General features: G+C 42.8%; 1 protein-coding gene and 1 long non-coding RNA gene across 2 annotated transcripts in view; one reads left to right on the top strand and one right to left on the bottom strand.

The window, feature by feature from the left end:
• Positions 1-4,638: 4,638 nt before the first annotated feature.
• On the bottom strand, positions 4,639-9,028 carry LOC129683437 (uncharacterized). The gene is made up of 3 exons (XR_008721146.1): positions 8,525-9,028; positions 6,910-7,104; positions 4,639-4,716 (listed from the first exon to the last, which is right to left on the bottom strand). It is a non-coding gene; the product is annotated as an uncharacterized LOC129683437 (long non-coding RNA).
• A 302-nt stretch (positions 9,029-9,330) lies between these two features.
• The window catches only part of Snx3 (sorting nexin 3), a 38,658-nt gene continuing 23,836 nt past the window's right edge, over positions 9,331-24,152 (top strand). Inside the window, exon 1 of the mRNA XM_055616118.1 lies at positions 9,331-9,719. Coding sequence (XP_055472093.1) covers positions 9,558-9,719 — 162 coding nt within the window. The 5' untranslated portion in view covers positions 9,331-9,557. The remainder of the gene's footprint in view (positions 9,720-24,152) is intronic.

The following is a 24,152-nucleotide window of genomic DNA, read 5'->3' as shown; positions in this document are numbered from 1 at the left end:
ATAGACAGAAAAAGACAAGAAGACAAACAGACAAAAGTAGATTGGTCATTGCAAAATTACTTTCCTCAGAAAGCATGGCTGGGAGACAGAGCCAGAAGAAAATGATTGCTAGTTATCTGGGATAGCTTATTTTATTGAAGGACTATGGTATACAGAATGTTGTTCCTGAGATGTCTCAGTAGATATAAGCCCTTGCTGGACAACCATGAGGACCTAAGTTCAAATCCCAGCTCTCTGTTACAAGCTAGACATAGACCTAGGTGTACCTGTAACTGGAATTAGCATTTTTTTTCCTTTTAACGTCCCCCATCCCCCCAGACAAGGTTTCTCTGTGTAGCCGTGGCTCTCCTGGACTCACTCTGTTGATCAGGCTGGTCTTAGGCTCAGAGATCCGCTTGCCTCCGCCTCCCGAGTGCTGGGACTAAAGGTATATGACACCATTGCCTGGCTTCTTTTTAATTTTGACTATTTTACTTCTTCTGGTTTATTATTTTTTTCCAAAGACAGGGTTTCTGGTGAGGTGACTTTCTTTTGAGACATACACCAACATTCCCAGGTGTATCTTTCAAATTGAGTATCCTTTTTCTCTTAACTCCAGTGCTTAGAACATGTCTCTACAAAAACAGCCACTCAACTGTTGGTATAATGTTCTTGTGGAATGTATACAATTCATCCTTGTTCATTCAAATGCTGATTTTCTCTACCCCACTATCTGGTTTCAATTTGGACATTGCATTGTGATGTTTCTTTTTCTAAGCATCACCTGTCTCAAGTTTGTGTGAACATGCCACCATTTGTTCTCTGTATTTTCAACTAAACATCCAGCCAGTGCTGAGCAATGGAGAGAATAGGGAGGGACATCCTGGTCCAGAGAGGGGGAGAAAGAAGCAAGTGTGAGGAGTTGGAGGAGATCTGTAGGAGAGGCCTTGGAACCATGAGCAGAGATGAACAGGACCTAAGATATGATTAAAAGCAAGTTTAATGTGTGAAATCTGAATGGGAGGAAACTATGTGGGCTTGGAGTTTTAGGATGGAATAAATATTGCCCAGCATTGTGCTCTAGGTTAATTAAATAAATCCTAGTCTCTGTGTGGTGATTTGGGTATACAGCTGGTTTAGGAATAACCACTGCTTAACTAAAAGATAAATCAATATTAAATATTAATAATCAACAACACTCAACCTAAAAAAAAAATTACAGGGTCTCAGCTCAGTATGTTAGTCAGGTTGGCCTTGAACTTGCAGGATGCTTTGTCCCAGCTTCCCAAATGCCTATGTCTGACCTTTTTCCTAGTTCTTTAAAAGGTCAGATAAGTAGATTAATTTGATTTTGGTTACTATGGTACTTTAGAATAATGACTTAATTGTTATTTTAGCCTGTTTTTTTGTTTGTTTGTTTGTTTTTTTGGTGGCCTACTGCATGTACTTAGCCTTGTAGTTTTTGTTGATGTTTATTTGGTTTGGTTGGTTTAGTTTTTATTGCACTCATTGACCTATAGGAATGTATGTATGTATGCATGGTTCGTGTGGAAGTCAGAAGACGGCTTACAGGAGTTGGTTCTCTCCCTCCACCATACAGGCAGGGCCTGGGAATTGAACTCAGGTTATCAGGCTTCAAGGCAAGCACCTTTATCTGCTGCGCCATGTCAGTTGTTATGGTTTGATCTTTTGAGAGAGAGTCTCATGTAACCCATGCTGCCTGTATGTAACTGTATATAACCATGTTGTTCGTAACTGTATGCAACCCATGCTGATTGTATGTAACTGTATGTAACATGACACTGACTACTAGATTCTTAGTGTGAGCCACCAAGCCAGCTTCCTGTGATTTTTTTTTTTTTTTTCTTTTTAGACAGGGTCTCTCTACATAGCCCTGGCTGTCCTAGAACTGACTATGTGGAGATCAAGCCGGCCTCAGACTCACAGAGATCATTTTCCTCTGCCTCCCAGGCACTGGCATGAAAGGTGTGTGCCATTACACTCTGGACTAGTTACCCCTACTATTGGAATAGATCTCCCAGGAATACCCAAATCATGGGCAATTTGCTAGTCATCAACGCTAGGGAGCACTCAAGCATGTATTTCTACATGCTTTCGCTTTAGTTTCAGTCCTTGGAACACACACAGAAATCCACACCAATTTCATGTTTCTGTTTCACTCTTTACTTCTGACCCTTCCCCAAGAATGTGCTATGTAGCTCTTATCACAGTCCTGACATGACTTTTATTGTTCTTTTGAAACATGTTCTCAGGTAGCCCAGGAAGGCCTCCAACTCACTCTATAACAAGACTGACCTTGGGCTCCTGATCCTCATGCTTCAATCTCCCAAGCACTGGGATTATGGTGGTGGTGGTGTTCTGTCTCTATGATCAGCTGTGTGCCATTTCTCCTCCCCTAGTTACCCACACCTATTCCAGACTGTATAAGTACAGTCTGCTTAATACATATGTTTTAAAAAATGGCCAAAGGGACCCAAAAATTCTAGAGAAAACCTTTTTGTTGTTTGTTCATTTTGTTTGGTTTCTCTGTGTAGCCCTGGCTGTCCTGGAACGATCTTTACAGACCACGCTGGCATCACACTTACAGAGGTCAGCCTGTCTCTGCCTCTCGAACGCCTCACCAATTAACCAAACATATTTGCCCTTGCTTTTCCTTTGAGACAGGGATTTACTGTGCAGCTCTAGGCTGGTCTCAAACTCATGATTCTCCAGCTGCAGCCTCCTGAGTACTGGGATCATTGGCATGTGCTCCCCTGACCCTCCCCTCAAAGGTTGTTTTATGGAGATAAAAACCTCTCAGGTTATCTCTTAGTCACTCTTTAAAAAAAAAAAAAAAGACCTTTAGCCTTTTCTCTCTCTGGTGGCTAATCTTTCTTCTTAAATGGATTTCCTGAGAATCACCTTCCTCCTGGAAAGTTCAGACCCTTTATCTCTCTGTGCTTTGGGAATGATTAAGATACAGGAGGGGCCGGTCAAAGAAACCCTGAGCTTGCTCTTAAATTCACTGTTCTTTGGGGTAACCTTTCTAACACGATTGGGAGGCCCTGACGGCGAGCAAACCACAGAAAGGTCCTGCTGAACTCTCCTGAGAGCTTATCTGGAAGTAGAGGAACAAAGATAATCACACAATGTCAACTGAGGAAGGTCCTCCTCTGTCAGAAAAGGCCATTCTCTTCCACCCAACACGCAACTTGAGGAGGGATGCTAGCAATGAAGGAGGAAGGGAATCTGCCTTGCCAGCCAGATCAGCCAAGTCAGTCTGGGTGATCAAGTGGGGTGACAAATGTCAGATACACTCACACCCTTGAGCTCTCTTCTCTGCTAGTCCTTGTCTTGGCTTTCCATGCCCTTTCTCAATCAACCCATTCTAAGTCAGTTTGGAGAGAGGTCTTGATACCAGATCAGTTTCACCATCCATTAAGATGTAGAACTCTTGGCTTAACAATAGCAAGAATTCTGTTGGTTCAGCTTAGCAAGAATCTCCATATCATGATGTCTCCTCTCAGTACTTTTCCATGCGCTGACACCCTTATTCTAGTTCCCGTACTGTAAATTCCCTGTCTTTGCTATATTTTAGTTTGACTGCACCCTGACATATCTATTGCGACAGTAATTGCCTCTTGCCATTTTTCACGATTCAAAAGCTATAAAATAAAAGATTGCAGGGCAGTAGCTCACACCTTTAATCCCACCATTCAGGAGGCAGAGGCAGGTGGATCTTTGTGAGTTACAGGCCAACAAGGGCTACAAAATAAAATCCTGTCCCAGTAAACAAACAAACAAATATTATAATAATGATAAAATAAAATAAATGAGTGTTAAAAACCATCATTATCAGGATCAAGTTAAACTGAGAGAGTAAATTGTGATTTGTATCACCAAAGAAATATCCTTTAAGTAAAAGGGGTTGAGAGAGATGGCTCAATGGTTAAGAACACTTGCTGTTCTTGCAGAAGACCCAGGTTTAGTTTCAAGCACCCACACAGTAGCTCACAATAGCCTGTAACTCCAGCTCCAGGGATCTGACAACCAAGGGTATCACCATACACATGGCACATAGACACACATAACTTAAAAAAAAGAAAAGAAAATGCAGCCATCAATTTAAAAAAATAGGCAAAAAATCTGGATAGGTCACAAATAGAAAAAGGAAATATGAATGGTTCATAAAACTGTGAAAAGATATTCACAGGCATTCAAAAATGAGGAAAATTCAAATCAAGTACTGTGCAGACTAGTAAAGGTTTAAAAAAATTAAGCCTGGTCTACACAACCAGGGCTACATAGAAAATCCCTGTCTTGAGAAACAAAACAAAACAAACAAACAAACAAACAAAAACAAAAAACAAAACAAAATTTAAAAATTGATCATACACTGTTTGTGAAGCTTTAGACAAACATGTACTTTCCATGCATTGTTAAACAAAAGTCAAGAACTGGAGAGATGGCTCATCAGTTAGGAGCACTTGTTGTTCTTTCAGAGGACTGGGGTTTGGTTCCTAATGCCAAAACTCCAGGTCAAGGGGATCCACTGCCCTCTTTTGACCCCTTTTGGCACCACATATATACACAGTGTACATAAATATGTTCAGACAAAAAACTCTTACACATAAGATAAGCAGATTTAACATTTTTTAATTTAAAAAAATTAAACAGCTGGGCAGTGGTGGCACATACCTTTAATCCCAGCATTTGGAAGTCAGAGGAGGCAGATCTCTGTTTAGAAACAAAAACAAAAACAAACAAAAAAAATTTTTTAACCAAAAGTCAACTTTAGAAAGAAAGGGAGAAGGGCTGAAGAGATGAGTCAGATGGGTCATCTGTGTCTACGCCAGCCTTAAAGAAAACGGCTGGAGAGGTGGCTCAGAGGTTAAGAACACTGGCTGCTCTTCTAAAGGTTCTGAGTTCAATTCCCAGCACCCATATGGTGGGCTCACAACCATCTATAATGAGATCTACTGCCCTCTTCTGGCATGCCTACACATGAAGGCAGAGTACTTTATAAATAATAAATCTTTAAAAAAGAGAGCAAGGGGGACTTTAGATTTTACAGGATCTCCCAATTATAAATACACATGTCCTCTCTGGCTCAATCACCCCCCTACACAAATTTATCCTACAAACATACCCAATATGGGATATCCACCACACTGAAGGCTGTGCCCTGCAGCGTTATAAAAGTTATAAAAGAAAGGACTGCATCGTACTTAGTTTTGTTGTCAACGTGACGCAAGCTAGAGCTATCAGAAAGGGGGATTTTGATTGAGAAAATGCCTTTCACCGAACTTCATCAGATCACCTTTAGGCAAGCCCTGAGCTCCCACACGGTGGCTCACAGCCATCTCTGTAACTCCAGTCCTAGCAGATTTGGCTTCCACAGGTAGCAACCATACACATGGTGCACATACATAAATGCAGGCAAAGCACTTATACATATGAGGAAATCCTCTTTAAAGGTTATGTTTAAGAAAGAAAAGCAGGCTGAGCAAGCCATGGGAAGCAAGCCAGTCACCTCCGCGCTCTCTACTTTAGTTCCCAACTTGGCCTTTAAGCCAATTATACCCTTTCCTCATAGCAATGGCAACCCTCAGGCTGAACCACCACATACATCTGTCAGCTGAGGGCAAGTTAAATCCACAATACAAAGCACCATTCTTATCATTTCTATAATACTGTAATAAGAAAAAAAGGTGCTGAGAGTCTCAAAAGATCCACATGGTTGAAGATGGTCTCATAGTCTGAGAAGCTCTAGGAGAAACTTGTCCTGTAACAGAGACGCGCTGGGCTCCATATTTTCACTTTTCTTTCTGATTTTAAATCTTATTATTGTTACTGCATCTGTGATGTCTGTGCAGGTGTACCTGTGCCAGAGCAGGTGTGTGGAGGTCAGAGGTTACCCAGACTTGCAGAACAAGCACTTTCTCTGCTGGGCCTTGTTGGTTTTAAGAGGGGGTATAATAGTCTTAGTAGTTTGGGCTGTCCTCTAACTCCTAATGTAGGTGAAGATGACCTTGAATTCCTGATCCCCCTGCCTCTGTCTTCCAGCTCTGGGCTATCATAATTGGCTTTTTTTTCCTTTAATTTCTCTGTGTACATAAAGAAAGAAGAGATTACTTTCTTACCTTTTAGGATCAAGAAAGCACCAATGTAAGAGGGTAAAATAAGAGATTTCTTGGGTGTATTGAAGTCTCAAATGAAACCATGAATTTGCTAAGGTGCTATTCAGTATGGAATTTCTTCAGGAATGCTCATCAGCCTGGAGATAGGTAGGAGTGTGAGGACTAGGGTACTTTGGACTTGGTAAATGATCTAGAGAAGACTGGACTGATCTTTTGGTCTTTTAAGTGTGCTATGACTACAGATCCTGACTCTCTGGAGGTCCAGTTACTCGCTTTTGTTTTTCTCAAATTTCTGGGTTTGGGGAAGTGACATTCTAATCAAACAAGAAGGCAGTTGATAAAACAAATCCTTAACTGACATTTTAAGATGAAAATTATAAACTGGTTATGGTGGTACAGGCCTCTACCAGCTGCATTTATTTGATTAAAACATTAGGACACACTCTTTATGCTTACTGTCCATTTGAATTTCCTTTCTTAAGAGGCTACATGAAATACTGATAAGCAGGTTCTCGTTGTAGTTCTGGCTAGCCTGGAACTTGCTATTTAGACCAGGCTGGCCTTGAACTCCTGGAGATCCACCTGCCTCTGCCTCCTGAGTGCTGGGAGTTAAAGGCGAGTGCTACGGCACCTGGCTCCCCCCATTTTTCATTTGAGCACTTTTTGCTGTATATTTTTTATTCAGCAAGGTCGGCACTTACATGACTGGGTTTGGAATCACTAAGGACATCCGCCACTTTCTGAGTGTGTGAGGGTGCTTCCCAAGTGGTTGAACTGAAGAACTACTCACAATGTCAGCATCATCATCCCATGGATTAGCAGCCAGGGCTGAATAAAAATCGAAGAAGGAATGGAAGCATATCCTGCTCTCTGCTTCCCAGTCTTTCCAGCTGTGAGTCCTAGCTGTGTGTTCTGCCATGTCTTAAACCATGAGCCAAGACAAATCCTTTTCTCCTTAAGTGGTTTCCTGTTGAGTATTTTGTCACTGAAAAAAATCAGAGAAACCAATACAGTTGTTTCCCACATTGTTTAAGATATATACTCTTCTTTTGGTGTTCTACAACTTTTCAGTTTTCTCTAATTTTTTTTTTTTTTTTTTTGAGAAGGGTCTTGATATGAATCTCAAGCTGGTCTCCAATGAAGAGTGTCATGCCTCACTCTTCTGGCTTTTAGAGTATCAGGCATGCATCTCCATACCCAGCATCTATTATTTCCAGACAGAGTCTCAGGTGCTCAAGCTGGCCTTGAACTCTTGATTCTCCTTCCTCCAGTGAGTGCTAAGATTACAGCCATTTGCCATCACAGCCTTTTCATGTGTGTGGTGCTGGGATCAATCCCTGGGCCTCCATTGCATGCTAGGCAGGTATCCCACCAACTAAGCTGTATCTCATACCCTACCTTTAACTTTTTCACATTTAAATCTCGAACTTATGTTTTCAACGCAAAGGTCTCAAGTAACCCTATAAATCTGGTATATACCCCAAGTTGGCTGTAAAGTCCAGATACTTTTGCTTTCCCACTAAGTTCTTGAGATTTGGTTATTTTGGTCATTGTTATGAATAGGGCTTATTATTTTCTTTTTCAGTTTTTTGTTTGCTTCCCTAAAATATTTTCCATCTCTATTATAACTAGGCATTTATCTAGACTCCCCTTCCCCCAGAAAAAATTACTGTTCCTTTCATCCAGCCATTGTATCCTAATTCTATGTTTGTGTGTGTGTGTGTGTGTGTGTGTTTTATATTCAGGCATCTTGTGCAGAAGCCAACGTCAATGTCTTTTTCTATCACCCTTGCTTATTTCTTTGAGGTATGGTCTCTCCCTGAAACTGGAGCTCATTTTTTTATCTTTCTCCCCCACCCTCACCCCACCAGACTGAGAGCTATCAAACCCCAGATTTTCTTGTTTCCTCCATACCCCCATTCTGCCTCCAACAGTGTTGCAGTTACTGGCAAGCCTTGTTTGTTGCATGAGTCCTGGGGTCCAAGTTCAGGTCCTGATGCTTGTACGGCAGGCACTCTTAATCAGTAAGCCATGTCTCCAACTCTTTAGTTTATCCTTTTCAGATCTGTAGTCTCCTGTGCTCCAGAGATAAAGTGCTAGCTCTGGGACTTGCTAGCTTTATGACTGTGCCACAGTGCTGACATTGTAAGCTGCCTTGAAGGGTCTCTAACGAACCTATGAGAAGCTGCCTATGACCCATGATGGCTTTGTTCAGGCGTCATGGATGACAACACAATGCAGAGGCTCCTGGTGTCCGAGTTCTCAGCATTCTGCTATCTTCCAGTCTCCCTTTCCCCCCAGAGTCCTTCTGTGCTCCTTTTTTCCGTTTTGTAGAAAGCCTCATTTAAGTTGTATTCCAAGTGTAATACAGACACATTTACCACTTAAAAACAAAACAAACTCACCAGGATTGGTGGGAAACAAGAATGGCAGCTTATCTTGGATTCTTGAGGGGGCTTTCAGCTTGTCCACCCTGACTGTAGACACAGTTTGACCTTAGTTTGATCTTATCCGGTTTCAAAAATTCCACTCCTTTATTTTACTGCTTTGAATTTATCCGTGTAGAACAGGATCACCTTGAAACTACTGCTCCTCAGGCCTCCACTACCTTCTGAGTGCTGCCATTACACTAACGTTATGTCCCTCCTGGGCGCTGAACCCAGGACTTCATGAATCCTAGGCAATCAATCTACCAACCGAGCTACAAAATCAGCTCCCTTGTTTTTCGAGGCAGGTCTCATATAGCCCAGGCGGGCCTCGAACTCCTGATTTTCTTGGTCGCCATTTCCCAAAAGTCAGGATTACAGATATGTACTGATTCATTTGAGATGTTTATTAAAGATTTCTAGAAGATTAGTAAAGATTTCTAGAGTTTCCAGGAATCACAGTCAGGCAGTATATGCAGGATCATCTCCTTCCTGCTGTTCCAACTACTGCCTTCAAAGTGCCAAACAGCTAAAATCGTTTCCGGGGTCCCTCCCGGCGGAGGCTGAGTCAGAAAAACCGGAAACTCACACCCCTTCCCCAGCGTCCCCTCCCTGCCGCGCCTGCGCGTCACTCGGCGGCGGCGCGCTCGCCCGAGGCATTATGGTAGTTGTAGTCCCGCCACGGTGAGACTTTGGCGCCCACAGTCCCGTGACCCCGCTGCGCCTCAGCCCCACCCCTCAGTGTCCCTCCAGGGCCGCCGCGGGGACTGCGTACCGGGGCGCGGCGTTCGGGTCAAGTCAGCTGTCTCTCTGTGGGCAAAGGGCGGAAGCCGGAGCAGCCTGGGGCGGAGCTTCGCACGGAGCGAACGCCCGCCCGCCCGTCCTACGTGCTCGTTCGCCTCCGTCCGCTGCGCGCGAGCCGGGAGTCCCCGCGGCGGGCGGCGGCGGCGGCGGCGTTGGCCGAAGGCGGAGGCGGTGGAGGAGAGCCCGCGGCTGCCGCGGCGACAGCGAGATGGCGGAGACCGTAGCGGACACCCGGCGGCTGATCACCAAGCCGCAGAACCTGAACGACGCCTACGGGCCGCCCAGCAACTTCCTCGAGATCGATGTGAGCAACCCGCAGACCGTGGGGGTCGGCCGGGGCCGCTTCACCACCTATGAGATCAGGGTCAAGGTGAGGCGCCCGCCCCGCTCCCGCCACCCTCGGGTCGCGGCCGTTCGCCCCCGCCGTCCCCGGGTGGGGGTCCCCGAGTTGTCAGCGGCTGCCCAGGCCAGACCGTGCTGCAGACGCCCTGGGCAGCCTGTCTACGGACGGAGGCAAGAGCCTGGCTCTCTCCCTCCTTGGACGGTTTGTATAGGGACCAGCCCGCTGGCTCTGGCAGAAGGTGCTGGAAGAGGAGGGCGTGGGTTGATCTCTGCTCGCCTCTCGAGCAGCTCAGCTGGGCATGACATTTGAGTTGAAGAGGTAGATCTTTCGAGAACACTAGTCTCCGAAAAAGGGAGCTAGGTGTGACTGGGGGAAAGGGGGCTGTGCAAAGTTGAAGCCCTCCCTCCTTCCCTCTCTCTCTTTTTCCTGGACGCTAACCAAGACGTGGCCAAGCCAAGCTTAGCTGGTCTTTCCAGGCCTTTCTCAAGCTACAAGACTAACCTGGGTCTCTGAGCAGAACTTGACGGGAGTTCGCAAGAGCCTGACAAATATTTTGGTAGGGCCGAACCAAGCCTTAACAGTGGTGGGGAATGGTTGACCTTAGTGTTCAGGGCTGTAGTCCTGCTAAAGGCCTACGTGTGGGGAATGTCACCTACCTCGGTATCCAAGATAACAACTTGCCTAGGAAGGACATACTTACTCATTTAAATACCTTGCCCTCTTAATTTGTAGATTTTCACTTCACTTAAATGAAGGAATCAGCTGAAATAGAAACATACATTTAAAATTTCATACCTAGTATTTTTTTTTTTTTGGCAAAAAGTAATTAAGATTTTTTGAAAGATGCTAATGAAAACACTGCCTTTTACTCTGTAATTTCAGGAATAAAGGTTTTGTCCACATTTGAAAAAATTTTATTTTATCAATTCATTACTAAAAACTAAATACTAAAAATAACTGTAAGATAGTTTTGGCCTCAGAGGAATCATAACAAGTAATAATTACTGTTACTGTTAGCACTTAAATGAAGACATTTCTCATTAACTGTGTGTTAAACAAAATTTGCCATACTAGTCATTTTTTTAAGTTGTGTGGCTCAGCATTGCTACTTAGGTTGTGAAACTTAAACACTTCTTAAGAATGATTCTTATGTAATTAATGACTTGGGAAAAAGTTAATCATCAAACTTTTTTTATTTTTTTATTTTTTTTGAGACAGAATCTCACATGCAGGCCCTGGCTGGCCTTGAACCTGCTATATAGACCAGGCGCTGGCCCCAACTGCTACAATTAAAGCCATGTGTCTCCATGTTTGTTGAATCTTTTAAGATAGTAATAGCTTGATCTTTCAAGCTATTCTTTGAACCGTATAGATCTGTAAAACATGAGCCAAATTAGTATCTTGTTCTCCAGAAACCACAAAATTCAGGCTCTAGTACACCTAGGGAAATACATTCTTATACAAGCCAGTTTGTAAAGGAGATAAATTTTGTGTTTGTTTGTTTGATTATGGTTTCCCAGGGTTTCTCTGTGTAGCCTTGACTGTCCTGGAATTTTGTAGACCAGGCTGGCCTTCAACTCACAGAGATTGACCTGCTTCTGCCTCCTGAGTCCTGATATTACAGGAATGCGACACCACCTCCTGGCAGTAAATGGGGATAATTTTAAGGGCTAGAGAGAGGGCTCAGTGATTAAGAACACTTACTGCTCTTGCAGAGGATGTGAGTTCGGTTCCCAGCATGCACATCTGATGGATGACCCCTCCAGTAACCCCAGCTCCAGGGAACCCAGTGCCCTCTACTGGTCTCCTTGAGCACCTTCACACACTTGGCACACACAGACATACATAAAATTTGTTTTACTAATAATTTTTTTTTAATTTGGGAATAGTTTTTTTGTCTTTAGCATATGGCCTGTCACTAAGAAGAACTTCCTCTTTTCCCTTCATTCACCAGCATGTTTTTTCCTTGTGCTAGCATGAAACTAAGTATTCCTGTTTCTAAACTTCCATAGCTAGTGCTTCCTGTCACACAGTTGGGCTGGATCAGCCTCCACTTCCTCCACTTAATAGCTTAGTGCCTTTCTTGCTGAGAACATTGTTAAATAGATCCGAGTGTGATGATTCTCATTTCAAAAATACATGAGACCTTATTACCAAATAGTGAATATGCATGTAATTATTAATGGCCTGGCATGTACATAGAAAACAGTCCTTTTTAAGAGTGATTAGTGAGTTAGATAATTAAATAAATTGTATACCTCCTCTGGTTTATTTTTATTATAAGCCAGTTGGTTGTGTGTTAATGACTGTTACAGTCAGAAATACTGGTACACAATAATAAGGTAATTGAGGTTTTAATGCGCACAAAATACTGATGTAGTTTCTCTTAGTATGTAATGTAGTAACTGAAAACTCAGGACACCATGTAGGTTTGCTTTATTTGTTTGTTTATTTGTTTGTTTGAGACAGGGTTTCTCTGTGTAGCCTTGGCTGGTCTGGACTTACTCTGTAGACCAGGCTGCCCTTGAACTCACAGAGATCTGCCTGCCTCTGCCTCCCTGAGTGCTGGAATTACAGTCGTGAGCCACCACACCCGGCCAACAGGCTTTATTTAATCAGCATATGATTTTTGAGAGTAATCATGATTTGTATTAAGGTAGAATGAGCTGGATGTTCTAGCACATATCTTTAATCCCAGTACTTGAGTGGCAGAGGCAGGCAGATCTCTGAGTTCGAGGCCATCCTGGACTACATAGTTCCAGCGTGGGGGGGGGGTGTAGAATGGCTATGAGATGAATACATTTATCATTTTGTAATTTTATTTATTACTATTCTAAACTGTTGATATTCTTCCTAGTTCTACTGCTTGCCTTTTGCTATTGAATTTATCATGTAGGAAGCCATTTTATTATCTCAGAGTTTGGGCCCTTAAACTATCTTATAGTTACTCTCTAATTCTAGTCTTGAGAAAAATGTTCAATTTCACAGGGTCTGATTGAAATTGCTCCAATTCACAGGGTAATTTTATCTAGATGGTGGCACTTTAGAATACAAGTTTCCCAATCTCCATTTATCTTTCTCGTTTGAGAATGGTGTTTAAGACTGTTAGGATCACTTGATTAGTATCTCTCAGCTTCTGAAAATAATTGGCTCAGTGTTAATGTTTTTTTAAATTGTTGTAATGGGTAGGTAGGGCAGAGAGCACCATACATGATTAAAGGTCTGGGAAAGCTCAGTGTCTACATTATTTGGCATATTAAAGAGAAGGCTGAAAAGGAAATTGAGCCACTGCTTATGAAGTTTGTGTTAATACGTTGACTGGGGATTTTCAGTTACCCTCAGATCTGCTATTTTACCTGGAGACAATTGAGATGCTTTCCTGAGGTTTGAGCTAGCATTGGGTATAAAGAATATGTACCATTTCCTGGCAGGATGAGGAACAAAAAAAGTAAAATTCTTCCTTTTCAAGAAATGGATCCTTGGTAGTCACCCTTACCTCCCAGGATTGGATAATGTAGTGACTGGCACCCATTACTCAAAGTCTGGCCCTTTTTAGATATAAATATATTTTAAATGAAAAGTCAGCAGGCAGTTACGTGTGTGTGTGTGTGTGTGTGTGTGTGTGTGTGTGTGTGTATTGCGGTTGACTTACTAAAATGGATTCCTTATCAAAAGACTATTTGATATGGAAGTATTCCTTCCTTAAGGCAAGTCTGATATAAGAAAAGAAGCCATGTTGTTTAGTACCTTACTAAATAGCCATTTGAAATTTACATTCAAGGTTAAAGCCTAATACTAATGTGGGTTGAGAAAAGTTTTAACGAGGGAGATGCTTTGTAGAAGTAGAGTGGCTGGTTTTCCAGCGCACCTTTCCTCAGCACTTAGGAGGCAGAGGCCAGCCTGGGCTACCCAGAGAGACCCCGTGTCAAGTAGCAGCTTGATGCCTTCACCATTCTAAAGATGTATATAGCTTGGTTTTCTTTGGGGTCAGACCTCTGATACTAAATTTGGAAATCAATTATTTAAGACTTGAAAGTATTTTATTAAAGGGTCAAAATAGTATTTATTCTGATTTTTGAGGCGGGGTTGGCCTCCAGCTCACTATGTAGCGGAAGATGGCTTTTAGTTCCTGATCCTTCATTTCTGAAGTGCTATATTATAGGCTTGTACCACCATGCCTGGCCAAAATAGTATTTTAGCTCATAGAGGTCCACTGCCTCTATCTTCAAAGTACTGAGATTGAGGACGTGTGCCACTATGTCCAACTGAATCTCAGGTCATTAAAAAAAATACATTTATTTTATTTGTGTGAATGACTGTGGTCCACATTTATGTTGGGTGCCTTCAGAGGTCAGAAGATGTTAGATCTCCTTGTACTGAAGTTAAGGTGTTCATAAGCCACTTATGTGGATGCGAAGAATTGAACCCAGGTTCTCTGCAAGAGCAACAAGTACTCTAGACTCCTGAGCCCATATCGGGTTATTTTGATGCCAGAGGATAGTTGCCCAACCTAAGTAGCTTTTTTCACTTAGTCAGTTAGCCCTGACTTTGTTTTCTTTTTTGAGACAGGGTCTTCACTGGCCTTGAACTCCCAGAGGTCCTGCCTCTGCTTCCTGAGTGGTGGGATTAAAGGGGTGTACCATGACACCCAGCTGAAATATTTTCTAGTATATGTTTGAAATCAGATGTAATCAACTTCTGAAGAATACATTTTTTAGATTTAATTATTATGTGTGTGAATATTCTGTGTGTGTCTGGTGGTGTCCACAGAAGTCAGAAGAGACCACTGGGTCTCCTAGAACTGGAGTTTTGGATGGTTGTAAACCACAATGTGGGTGCTGGGAACTGAACCTGGGTCAGCTACAAGAACAGCAAGTGCTCTTAACTACTGAGCCATTGCGCCTGAGCCCTGCACTTGACTTTTTTGCATCTCCATCAAGCGGAGTCACTTATATTCATGGCAGAAGAGTCTAATTTAACACCAGCCTTAGAGAACGTGATGAAAGTGGGCATTTAAAAAGGAGCACTTTTGCTTTCTATTGGATAATTAGAAACTCAAATCTATATTATTCAACTTAAAGTTTAAGAAACAAAGGCATAAAACTTGTCCCCCACCCAGAGGAAGTTGTCTGTTTAATGCCCAAGAGCTGTTGTGGTTATAACCTAAGTATTTTGGTTTGGGCTACAATTTTTTTTTTATTAAAAAATACATTAAACTTGTTGTATCTACACCCTAATTTTGGTGTGTTGAGATGTTTGAACCCTTTGAAGGACATTCCAGTGTTGGCATGCTTGAGATATAGAAGTTGGCATCAGTAGATGAGATGTGCCTAGGAAAGCAGCTGGAAGGATGAACAGATTCTGTGCTGTGAAGAGGGGACCCGAAGGAGAGGGTTAAAGCTGCAAAGTGGAGGGATTTCTCACTTGATAACCTATTATGTAAGTCAACCTCTGATTCAGGCGAGCAGAGGAGATAAAAGCCAGTTTTGCAGATATAAAGGCTGAGACCGATTCCCTGTTGCTCTTCATCTCTGTAGTGCCTTTATCTTCGTTGTTTTTTATTTCTGTGTGCTTCTTTGTACACAGGTATGCACATGGCTGTGGATATCAGAGGGTCACCTCCAGTGGGTGTTGTTTTTCAGAAGCTGTATACCTTATCTTGTTTTGTTGGTTTTGTGAGACAGCATCCTTCTTGCTAGCCTGGAACATGCTGAGCTTGAACTCACAGAGATCCTCCTGCCTCTGTCTCTAAGTGCAGGGATTACAAGTATGCAAAAACACCCAGCCAGGCACTGAGCTTTTTTGAGAAGGTAAATTCCTTTGTACCTAGAGCTTAATTAAGTCCCTGAAGCTGGCTGCCCATGGCTCTCCCTGTCCTGCTTCCCCAGCCCCAGGATTACAGCATTTACTCTGCTCATCTTTTCACCTGTGTTCCAGGGGTCCAGTTTGGGTCTTTGCATGGCAGACACTTTATTGACTGAGCTATTTCCTGGCCTCCCTTTTTGCTTTTTTTTGCAGTAAGTCAGTGTCTTACTGTGTAGCACAATCTGAGCTTGAACTGTTTCTCCTACCGCGTCTTGGGTGCTGGGCAATAGGTGTTCCCCATGCCTGTGCTAGAAACAGAGTCTTTTTGTGTGGACCACGCTGGCCAGTACCTCACAGCTATCCACCTGCTTTTGCTACCCTGGTACTGGAATGAAAGGCATGCACCACCATGGCCAGCAGCTTTTCTCAGCCTTACTAAAAGCCTCTGCCCCAGTGTACTTGCATTGAGTAAGTGGAGTTCTGTTGTAGTCAGGCCTTTCATGTACTTCCTCTTTGTAAGAGCAGTTGTCCTTTAGCAGCCTCATCTGGCTATCCTAACTTACTCCATAGCACTCAGCTTTAATGTCCCCTTTGTAGAGATTTTGCTGATCCTGCCATAGTAAACTGGCTTTACTTCCTGTGTGCCTTAGTTGCCCTGTTTCATGTTTGTGGCTTTCTCTGGTTCCTGTATCTTATACTAGAAGCTCTACCCTTGCTCCACAACACTGTGCTTGGCACATAAAGGCACCTGGATTCAATGAAGATTCAGGATGTTAACTTGCTGAAGGTCATAACTATTAGTGGTGAAAGTGGGATTTAAATTTAGATTTTTCTGATAGAATCTATACCTGTTCTTTCACACTCACACATTCATGTCATGGAGAGCTTTTGAGCCCCATGAGAGGTACTCTTAATTGGCTAGATGAGGTTTGGGCAGTGGTTGTTTTAACAAGCACCCCAGCAAGGCACTTAGGAGACCTAAAACGAGGAATTTTCTTAGTGTGCTCTGTGCTGTCTCACTGAGGAATACACAGCTACAATTGTTAGTAGCCTTGATGGGCTTAAAAGGGTTCTGAAATAGTTGTAATAAATGCACTAAACAAAAATGGCAGAACCCTAATAACAACAAAAACCCATGGATAATTTTCAAAGATAGAAAACTTGTTTTGAAGCAAATTAGTAGGCTAAATAATGTCAGCTTCTACAGTCTGAGTATTTGAAAGGAAAGACCTAGACTGTATTCACCTAAGCCAGGTGTTTTTGCCTCTAGGCATGTCTAGTCTGTGTCATGAAAGTAAGCCAGAAATTAAGAAAAGACAGATGTGTGTTTAAGAAAATAATCTTAGAGTAGAGTAGTTTTTGTGGACCAGCTGTTTGATTGACTGCTTAGAATACTGAGTTTAATGAAACATGGTTCCTTCATTAAATTTACACCCATTCTTGGACCTGAATCCAAGAATCTGTAATCCTAGCTTTTGGGAGGTTCACAGGATTGATAGGAGTTTGAGGCCAGCCTGGGCTACACAGTGAATTCCAGGCATGCCTGGGTGTTCAGTGAGACTCTCAAAAAACAAAAACAAAAATAAAACAAGTTTACACCATCCTAAAACAGGACTAGATTTTTCCATCAGAGTTTTTGTTTGTTTGTGTTTGTTTTTCACAGCCATCCCATAAATGAGCATTTATAAACTGTGTGACAAGTACTGTACTGGTTAGGTGCCTGAGTCAGGGGACCTGAAAAGCTTAGATTGGGGCCTGGGCATACTGGCGCACACTTTTATTCCAGCATAGGGACCTGTGCCAGCCACTCCTGCACACATGTACAAAGCTAGTCACGATGGCAGTGGGGAGGTGCAGATGGAAGAGCCCTAGAGCTTGCTGGTGAGCCCCCCTTCCCCCCAATCTAAGAGGCCTAGGTCCTGGGAGAGACTGTTTCCAACATGGATGGATCCTGACAAACAGTACTCAAGATTGACCTCTGGCCTCCACGAGCACCTGAGTGCGCGCGCACACACACACACACACACACACACACACACACACACCCACACATACACATACACACTCTGAGTATATAGACGAGGTGAGGGGAAGGAAAGAGGTAAGTTCAGTTCCAACTTGGTGCACACCTTGTGAAAATGTGTAGCGAGAACCCAAGTCCGGCCAGGAGTCTGAGTCTGAGTGCAGTAGATGGGCCAGTAGAGGGAGCACCTATGTTTGCTGTTCTGCCCTCCAGCATTTTGGTTTATAGACCTGCCTGGGTCATGTCAATACTAAGAGAGGATTCTGACCACTTGATTGCCCCAGGACCCCTTGTCTGATTGAAACAGTTCTCTCCTCTCTTTTGGCTCCTTCTCTTCCCCCCCCCATCCCTTTTCATTTTTCTTCCCTTTAGTCTGCCCTTCTGCCTCATCACATATGCTCTGTTACCCTCTTGTTTGTTTCTCCCCCTTTACACCTTTTTCGTCTTGTTCATAGTCCCTTTTCCACTTCCGTATCTCCCCACATAGGTACACATAAATACGTTTTCAGTGATACATGCGAGGGAATATAGTATTTGTCTTTCCGAATCCAGCTTACCATTTATTTCCATTTATTCCATTTATTCCATTTATTCTATTTACCATTTCCATTTATTTTTATTTCCCTGCAGTGTCGTAGTTACATTCTTTACAGCGGAATAAACTTCCATGTCATGTGATTACCACATTTTTTTAATTAATTCATCTGTTACTGTACGCCTAGGCTGGTTCTGCACACCACCAGTCGTGCCTAGTGCAGCTGCCTCTGTGGTGCGCTGATGGAGAATCCTTAGACTTGAAGTGGGTGGGATAGCTAGATCACAGAGTCAGTGACCCTCTATACTAGCAACTGTCCGTGTTGTGACACCCACACAGCTGCACCAGCTTTGTTTTATTTTATTTCATTTTATTTTATTTTTGGTAATGGTAGCCATTCTGACTGGGGTGAGATAGACATTTCATTTGTTGATTGTGTTTGTTTGTTTTTGTATGTGAAGGTGTTGATGCACACACACCATGGTTTACCTGTAGGTTCCAGACGGTAACTTACGGGGGGGGGGGGGTCTGTTTTCTTCTTCCACCATTTGGTCCTGAGGATGAAGTCAGGTTGTCAGATGTTAGGGCAAGTACCATTATCTGCGGAGCCCTCTCCTTGCCCTCAGAAAGAGCACTTTAAATTTGCATTCTCCTGATGGCTAAAGGTGTTGAACGCTTTTCATTAGCCTTTTGTATGTCTTCTTTGAGAACTGTCTTTTCCATTTATGGATGGTTGAGTTGGCTTTTGGTGTTTAATTATTGGAGTTCCTATGCTAGGTGAAGGGAGGCGACATATGACATGTATATGACATGTGCCCACTGCAGCTGCTTTCTGTGCTCCTGGTGCTGCCTCGAAGACTGCTTCAGGGCGGGCCAGTTGGACGTTGCTGAAGACTCACACAAGGGAGACTGATGCTTGTTGGGGATGGTGAAAACTGAAGGAAAGAGCCCAGACTAAAGGAGGGTTATGTGAATTTGAAGGTGGAGGGGAACGTGTTTCTGTGGTGCTCTTTAAGATTAAGAGGCACTCTGGGTGTGATGCTACATCCCAGCACTCGGGAGGCAGAGGCAGGCCGAGCTCTGTGAGTTAAAAGGCCAGCCTGGTCTACAAAGCGAGTTCAGGACAGCCAAGGCTATACAGTGAAACCCTTTCTTGAAAAACAAAACAAACAAAGATTAAGAGCCACTTAGTGAACTAATGAAAGCCGATTGTGAACAACAGGGTTTGTCAGTGAGACAGGTTGAGTTCCAGTTTAATGGACAGTCATGAGTGAGCCAGACAGACCTGCACGACTAGAAATGGAGGATGAAGCTAGAACTGATGAGTTTCGAGAACCACACAAGAGGTGAAGGAAACCTGAACTGTCCAGAATTTTGTTAAACAGGAAGAATGCATCCACAATTAGAACTTGCAGTTTGGTTCCCATCACCCCTACTGCAGAATAGCTTTCTGTCTTTTATTTCCCCTTCCCTATCCTTTCTTGGACATAAAACAGTGTGTGTGTGTGTGTGTGTGTGTGTGTGTGTGTGTGTGTGTGTGTATACAAGCATGCTATACTTTAAGTTCTGTTCGGGCTGGCATCAAAGGGAGATGGTGGTCTGAGGGACAACCAGTGCCTTTCCCCATTTAATGGCTTGCTCATTCAGCTCTTTATGTTCTAGTGGTTATTTTGTTCTTGTTCTGTTTTGTTCTTGTTTTCTAGTGTTATTTTGTTTTTGTTTGTTTAATCTAGCAACATAAAAAATCCTTGCATATCTTGTTCCTAGAGGATATTACATGTTTTGTGTTTATTATTATAAAACCAATGATAATTCTGTAACTTTTATATATAGCTCTTACATGTACAGCAATTTGGTTTCTGTTTTGTTTTTTGTTTTTAGTTTTTTGAGACAGGGTTTCTCTGTGTAGCCCTTGGCTATTCTGAAACTCATTCTGTATAGACCAGGCTGACCTCAAACTCAGAGATTCACCTCCTGAGTACTGAGACTAAAGGGGTGCGCCACCACACCCAGCAAAATGGGGGGAAAAATGGAGCTTTTTAATATATATTTCAAGTGAAATGTATAGTTGGCATAGGTTTTTCTTCTGTTCTGTAGTTGTCTTTTCATGGTGGTGATTGTTTTTGTTGCTGAGGGAAAGCTATTTATTTGTGATATGGGAGATTAAATAAAAGGCCTCGTGTACACTAAGATAAGCACCTTCTTGGCTGGGGTCAAGAAGCTTTTTAAGGTAGTAGAGAGATGGCTCAATGCTTAAGAGCACTTGCTCCTGCAGAGGACCCAGGTTCATTTTCCACGTGGCTGCTGACAACCATGTGGAACTCCATTTCCATGGCTTCATTCATGCTAGGCAAGTAACCTCTACCACTGAGTACACTCCCTAGTGGGAACAGTGTCTTCTTTTCTGAGACAGTGTCTCGGTTGTATAGCCCCAGCTCCCTTCACACTCACTCTCCTCCTGCTTCACTTTCCCAAGTGCTAGGCACACAGCACCACACCTAGTTAATTTCAGATTCTTAAGTGACTATAATTATTTTCTGTTTCAGCATAATTGTTCTCTAAGATAGTGTAGTGTGCTCTTTTTTCAAATTTAACCCTAGTCCTTATCCTGTATTATTTATTTTCTCAGAAAGGAATCCAGATATTGTATGTATACAATATGGCTTCTATTCCCTCTAAATGTTATTTAGCAGTGTACAGCAAACTATCCTCAAACTGCTGGCTTCACACTGGTTTACAACAACGATTTAGTCCAGCCACTACCTTGGTAGTGTCTCTGTCACTTCTGTGACTGTTAGCTGAATGACTGACATGTTTGACAGTTGATGCTGTCTTCCACGTGGCTTCTTGTTATCTAGTAGGCTTCCATGTATGACAGTTCCCATGAGAACATTACAAGAAAGTAAAGGTAGGCACTGCGCTATTCTCTCTAGTGAGGCTCTGAAACTTGTCACTTCTACCATATTGGAGGGGACTTGAGAAAGTTTGTGACAGAATGTATCTCCTTCCAAATTCGGTGGTTGTGGCAGCAGTGACTTGAGTGATGGTTAGTGAGTGATTCTACAAAGATGTTGTTGATATGTATGTATGTAGCACACAGAATCTGAATGTGTTTCCATTATGGAGAAAAAGGAATTTGCGGATGTGACAGTGTGTGTGTGTGTGTGTGTGTGTGTGTGTGTGTGTGTGTGTATGTATGTATGTATGTATGCCTGTATGCGTGTATACACGCATGCAAGTGCACACAGATACGCTCTTGCTAGTTACGAGTGCAATAGAGAATAGGTAGAAGTCAGAGGACAGCTTTGTGAGTCTTTCTTTTCTCACCTTTTTCTTTGGTGAGTGAGAGTGTGTGGTGAGTGAGCGCCAGGTCTCTCTTGTTGGTGGGATAGCTGGTCTGTAGACCTATGTAGGCAATTCTCCTGTTTCTTTCTGCTTTCTATCCAGCTATAGGATCTCTGGCATTGTAATGTGTGATGCTGTATCTGGCTTTTGTTTTTGTTTATGTGGTTCTGGGGGTTAGTTGGCTAGCAGTTTTACCTATTGAACCATGTCCATGGTCCTGAAAATTCTTGCGCTGGAGATTGTTCTTAATTATCCAGGTAGGACCCAGTATAATTACAAAGGCTTTTAGAAGTGAAACCGGGAGGCAAAAAAGTCACAGAAGGAGAGAGGACATAGTGGCAGAAGTTAAAGTAATGGAATTGCTGATCTGAGAGCTAAGGAATACACTCAGGCTCTAGAAGCTGAAAAGGTAAAACAGATTTTTCTCTGGGTTATCTAAAGGAAATTCACTGATACTGATTTTTGTAACTAACTTATTTAAAGAGAGCAAATTTAAGTTGTCTGAAGGTGTTAAGACTCTTGTAAAATTGTTTCAGAGCAGCAGAAAGCTATTAACAGTGGCCACACCTCTGTCATAGAGATGGTTTCCAACAGGAAGTGCTTCAAGTCATAGGGACCAAGTGGCCTGAGCCTGACTCTGCACCTTGGTCATAGGGCAGAGCTTTGTGTGACTTCTTTCCCATCTGTCTAACACCAAGGCCTTTGTCCCTGTCCTTGTGTTAAGACAGCGTATATGGCCAGGGTTTCTAAAATGCTTTTCTTTGGAAGGCTGGAGATGGGCCTCAGGAGGTATGGTGTACAAAGGTGATCTCTTGTAGTACATTAACCAGGCTGAATCTGTAATCGCAGCGGAACAGGATGAGAAGTTGGAGTTTGGGGCTGGAAAGCTAGGTCAGTTGGCAATCCTGGGTACAGTCCTGAGTATCATCTGAAAAGATCAAGCCATCTTCAGCAGTCTAGAATACATGAGACCCTGTCTTGGTATTTATTTCTCCCTTGGGCTGAGGATATAGCTCAGGATAGAGCACTTGCTCAGCATATGAAAATGCAATCTGCAAAAGCAACCTTTTTTTTCTCTCATTAAAAAACAAGTTGAGTATTGGGCTGGAGAGATGGCTCAGCAGTTGAGAGCGCTGGCTGCTCTTCCAGAGGACTAGAGATCAGTTCCTAGCACTCATGTAGTGGCTTGCTGCCTGAATTGCCAGCTCCAAGGGATCCAGTGCCCTCCTCACCTCCTACACACCTACCCATATGATATATACACATTCACACTACATAGAAAGAAAAAAAAACTTTAAAAAAATGCTAGTTGTGGTGGCCTATGCCTTGAACTCACTTTGTAGCCTGTTCAACAAAATGAGTTCGAGGACAGCCAGGACTCTTACAAAGAACAACTTTGTCTTGAGGGAAAACAAAGAAAAAAAGTTGAGTGTCAAGACAGGGGAGATGGCTCAGTGGATAAAGTACTAGCTATGCAGGCGTAAGGATAAGAAGATGGAAAAATGACTGCAGCAGCTGAAAGAAAGATGGTTCAGTGGTTAAGAGTACTGGCTGCTCTTCCAGAGGACCTAGGTTTGATTCTCAGCACCCATGTGGTGGCTCACACCATCATTAATTTCAGTTGCAGGGGATCTAGTGCTTTCTTCAGGTCTTCCCAGGCACACAACATACATACATACATACATACATACATACATACATACATACACACACACACACACACACACACACATACATACATACATACATACATACATACATACATACATACGTAACACTCATACACATAATTTTAAAAATTTAAGTGACTGAAAAAGACATCCTAATTAATGTCAACCTATGGCTTTTAGGCTCAGTGACACAGTAAACACACTTGTACATGCACGTACGCTTGGCGTGCACACATGTTGGAAAGAAAAAAGTTGAGTGTCCATGTTGGTGATAAGTCAGTAAATGGTTTTAAAAATAAAAGGTGGAAGTTTCTCAAAGACAAAGCACTTAAGCGATCCAAGTCAAGAGTTATGCTTCTGTGACAACGCAGTGCCTGCCTGTGACCCTGACTGGCCTGAAGACTGCTGCTCCAGGGTACTCGGTCCAAGCAACAGGCGGACACCCCATCTTAAAATCAGCAGGGAAGGGGGGAAAATGAGAGTCATAGAAGGTTATTTACTGGGGTGGGCTTGTGTGCACGTGTGTGCGCCCGTCCGTGCAGATACATGTGCCGCAGTGTGACCTGGTAGTGGCACAGGTCAGCGCCAGGCGTCTTCTGTGGTTTCTTCCCTATTTTGTAAGGCAGAGTTGTTTCATTGAACCTGAAGTTCATGACTTGATGAGACTGGCTGCTCAGCACGTCCCTAAGGCTTCCCTGTCTCAGTCTTCGGGTGCTGGGATCAGGGTGTGCACCACACCCAGCTCCTTGTGTTGGCATGGTGAGCTCTAAACCTTCTGAACATCACCCCAGGCTTCCATAAACCTTTTTTCCGATGTACACACACAAGCAATCTTTATAGGGTTTTAATCTTTGCTGATGAGGTTTTATGTGTCTTATACGAGAGGAAGTTGATCTCTGAGAAAAGACAGGTGTAAAGTTTTGAATATTAATTAGGTGATGAATATTTTAGAATATTTTAAATTAAAATTTAACTTTGACATGATTTCAAACTTTATTGTCAGGTCTTTGAATCACCAAAATTCTATCGAGATTTTAGAATAGAAGTGTCACTTTTTTTTTTTTTTGCATATATTAGGAGAA

The sequence above is a fragment of the Psammomys obesus genome, unplaced genomic scaffold, assembly GCF_907164565.1.
Source record: "Psammomys obesus unplaced genomic scaffold, mPsaObe1.curated_primary_1811, whole genome shotgun sequence".
Lineage (NCBI taxonomy): Eukaryota > Metazoa > Chordata > Mammalia > Rodentia > Muridae > Psammomys > Psammomys obesus.
Note: the sequence above shows the minus strand (reverse complement) of the source record. Positions and strands in the feature narration are given on the sequence as shown.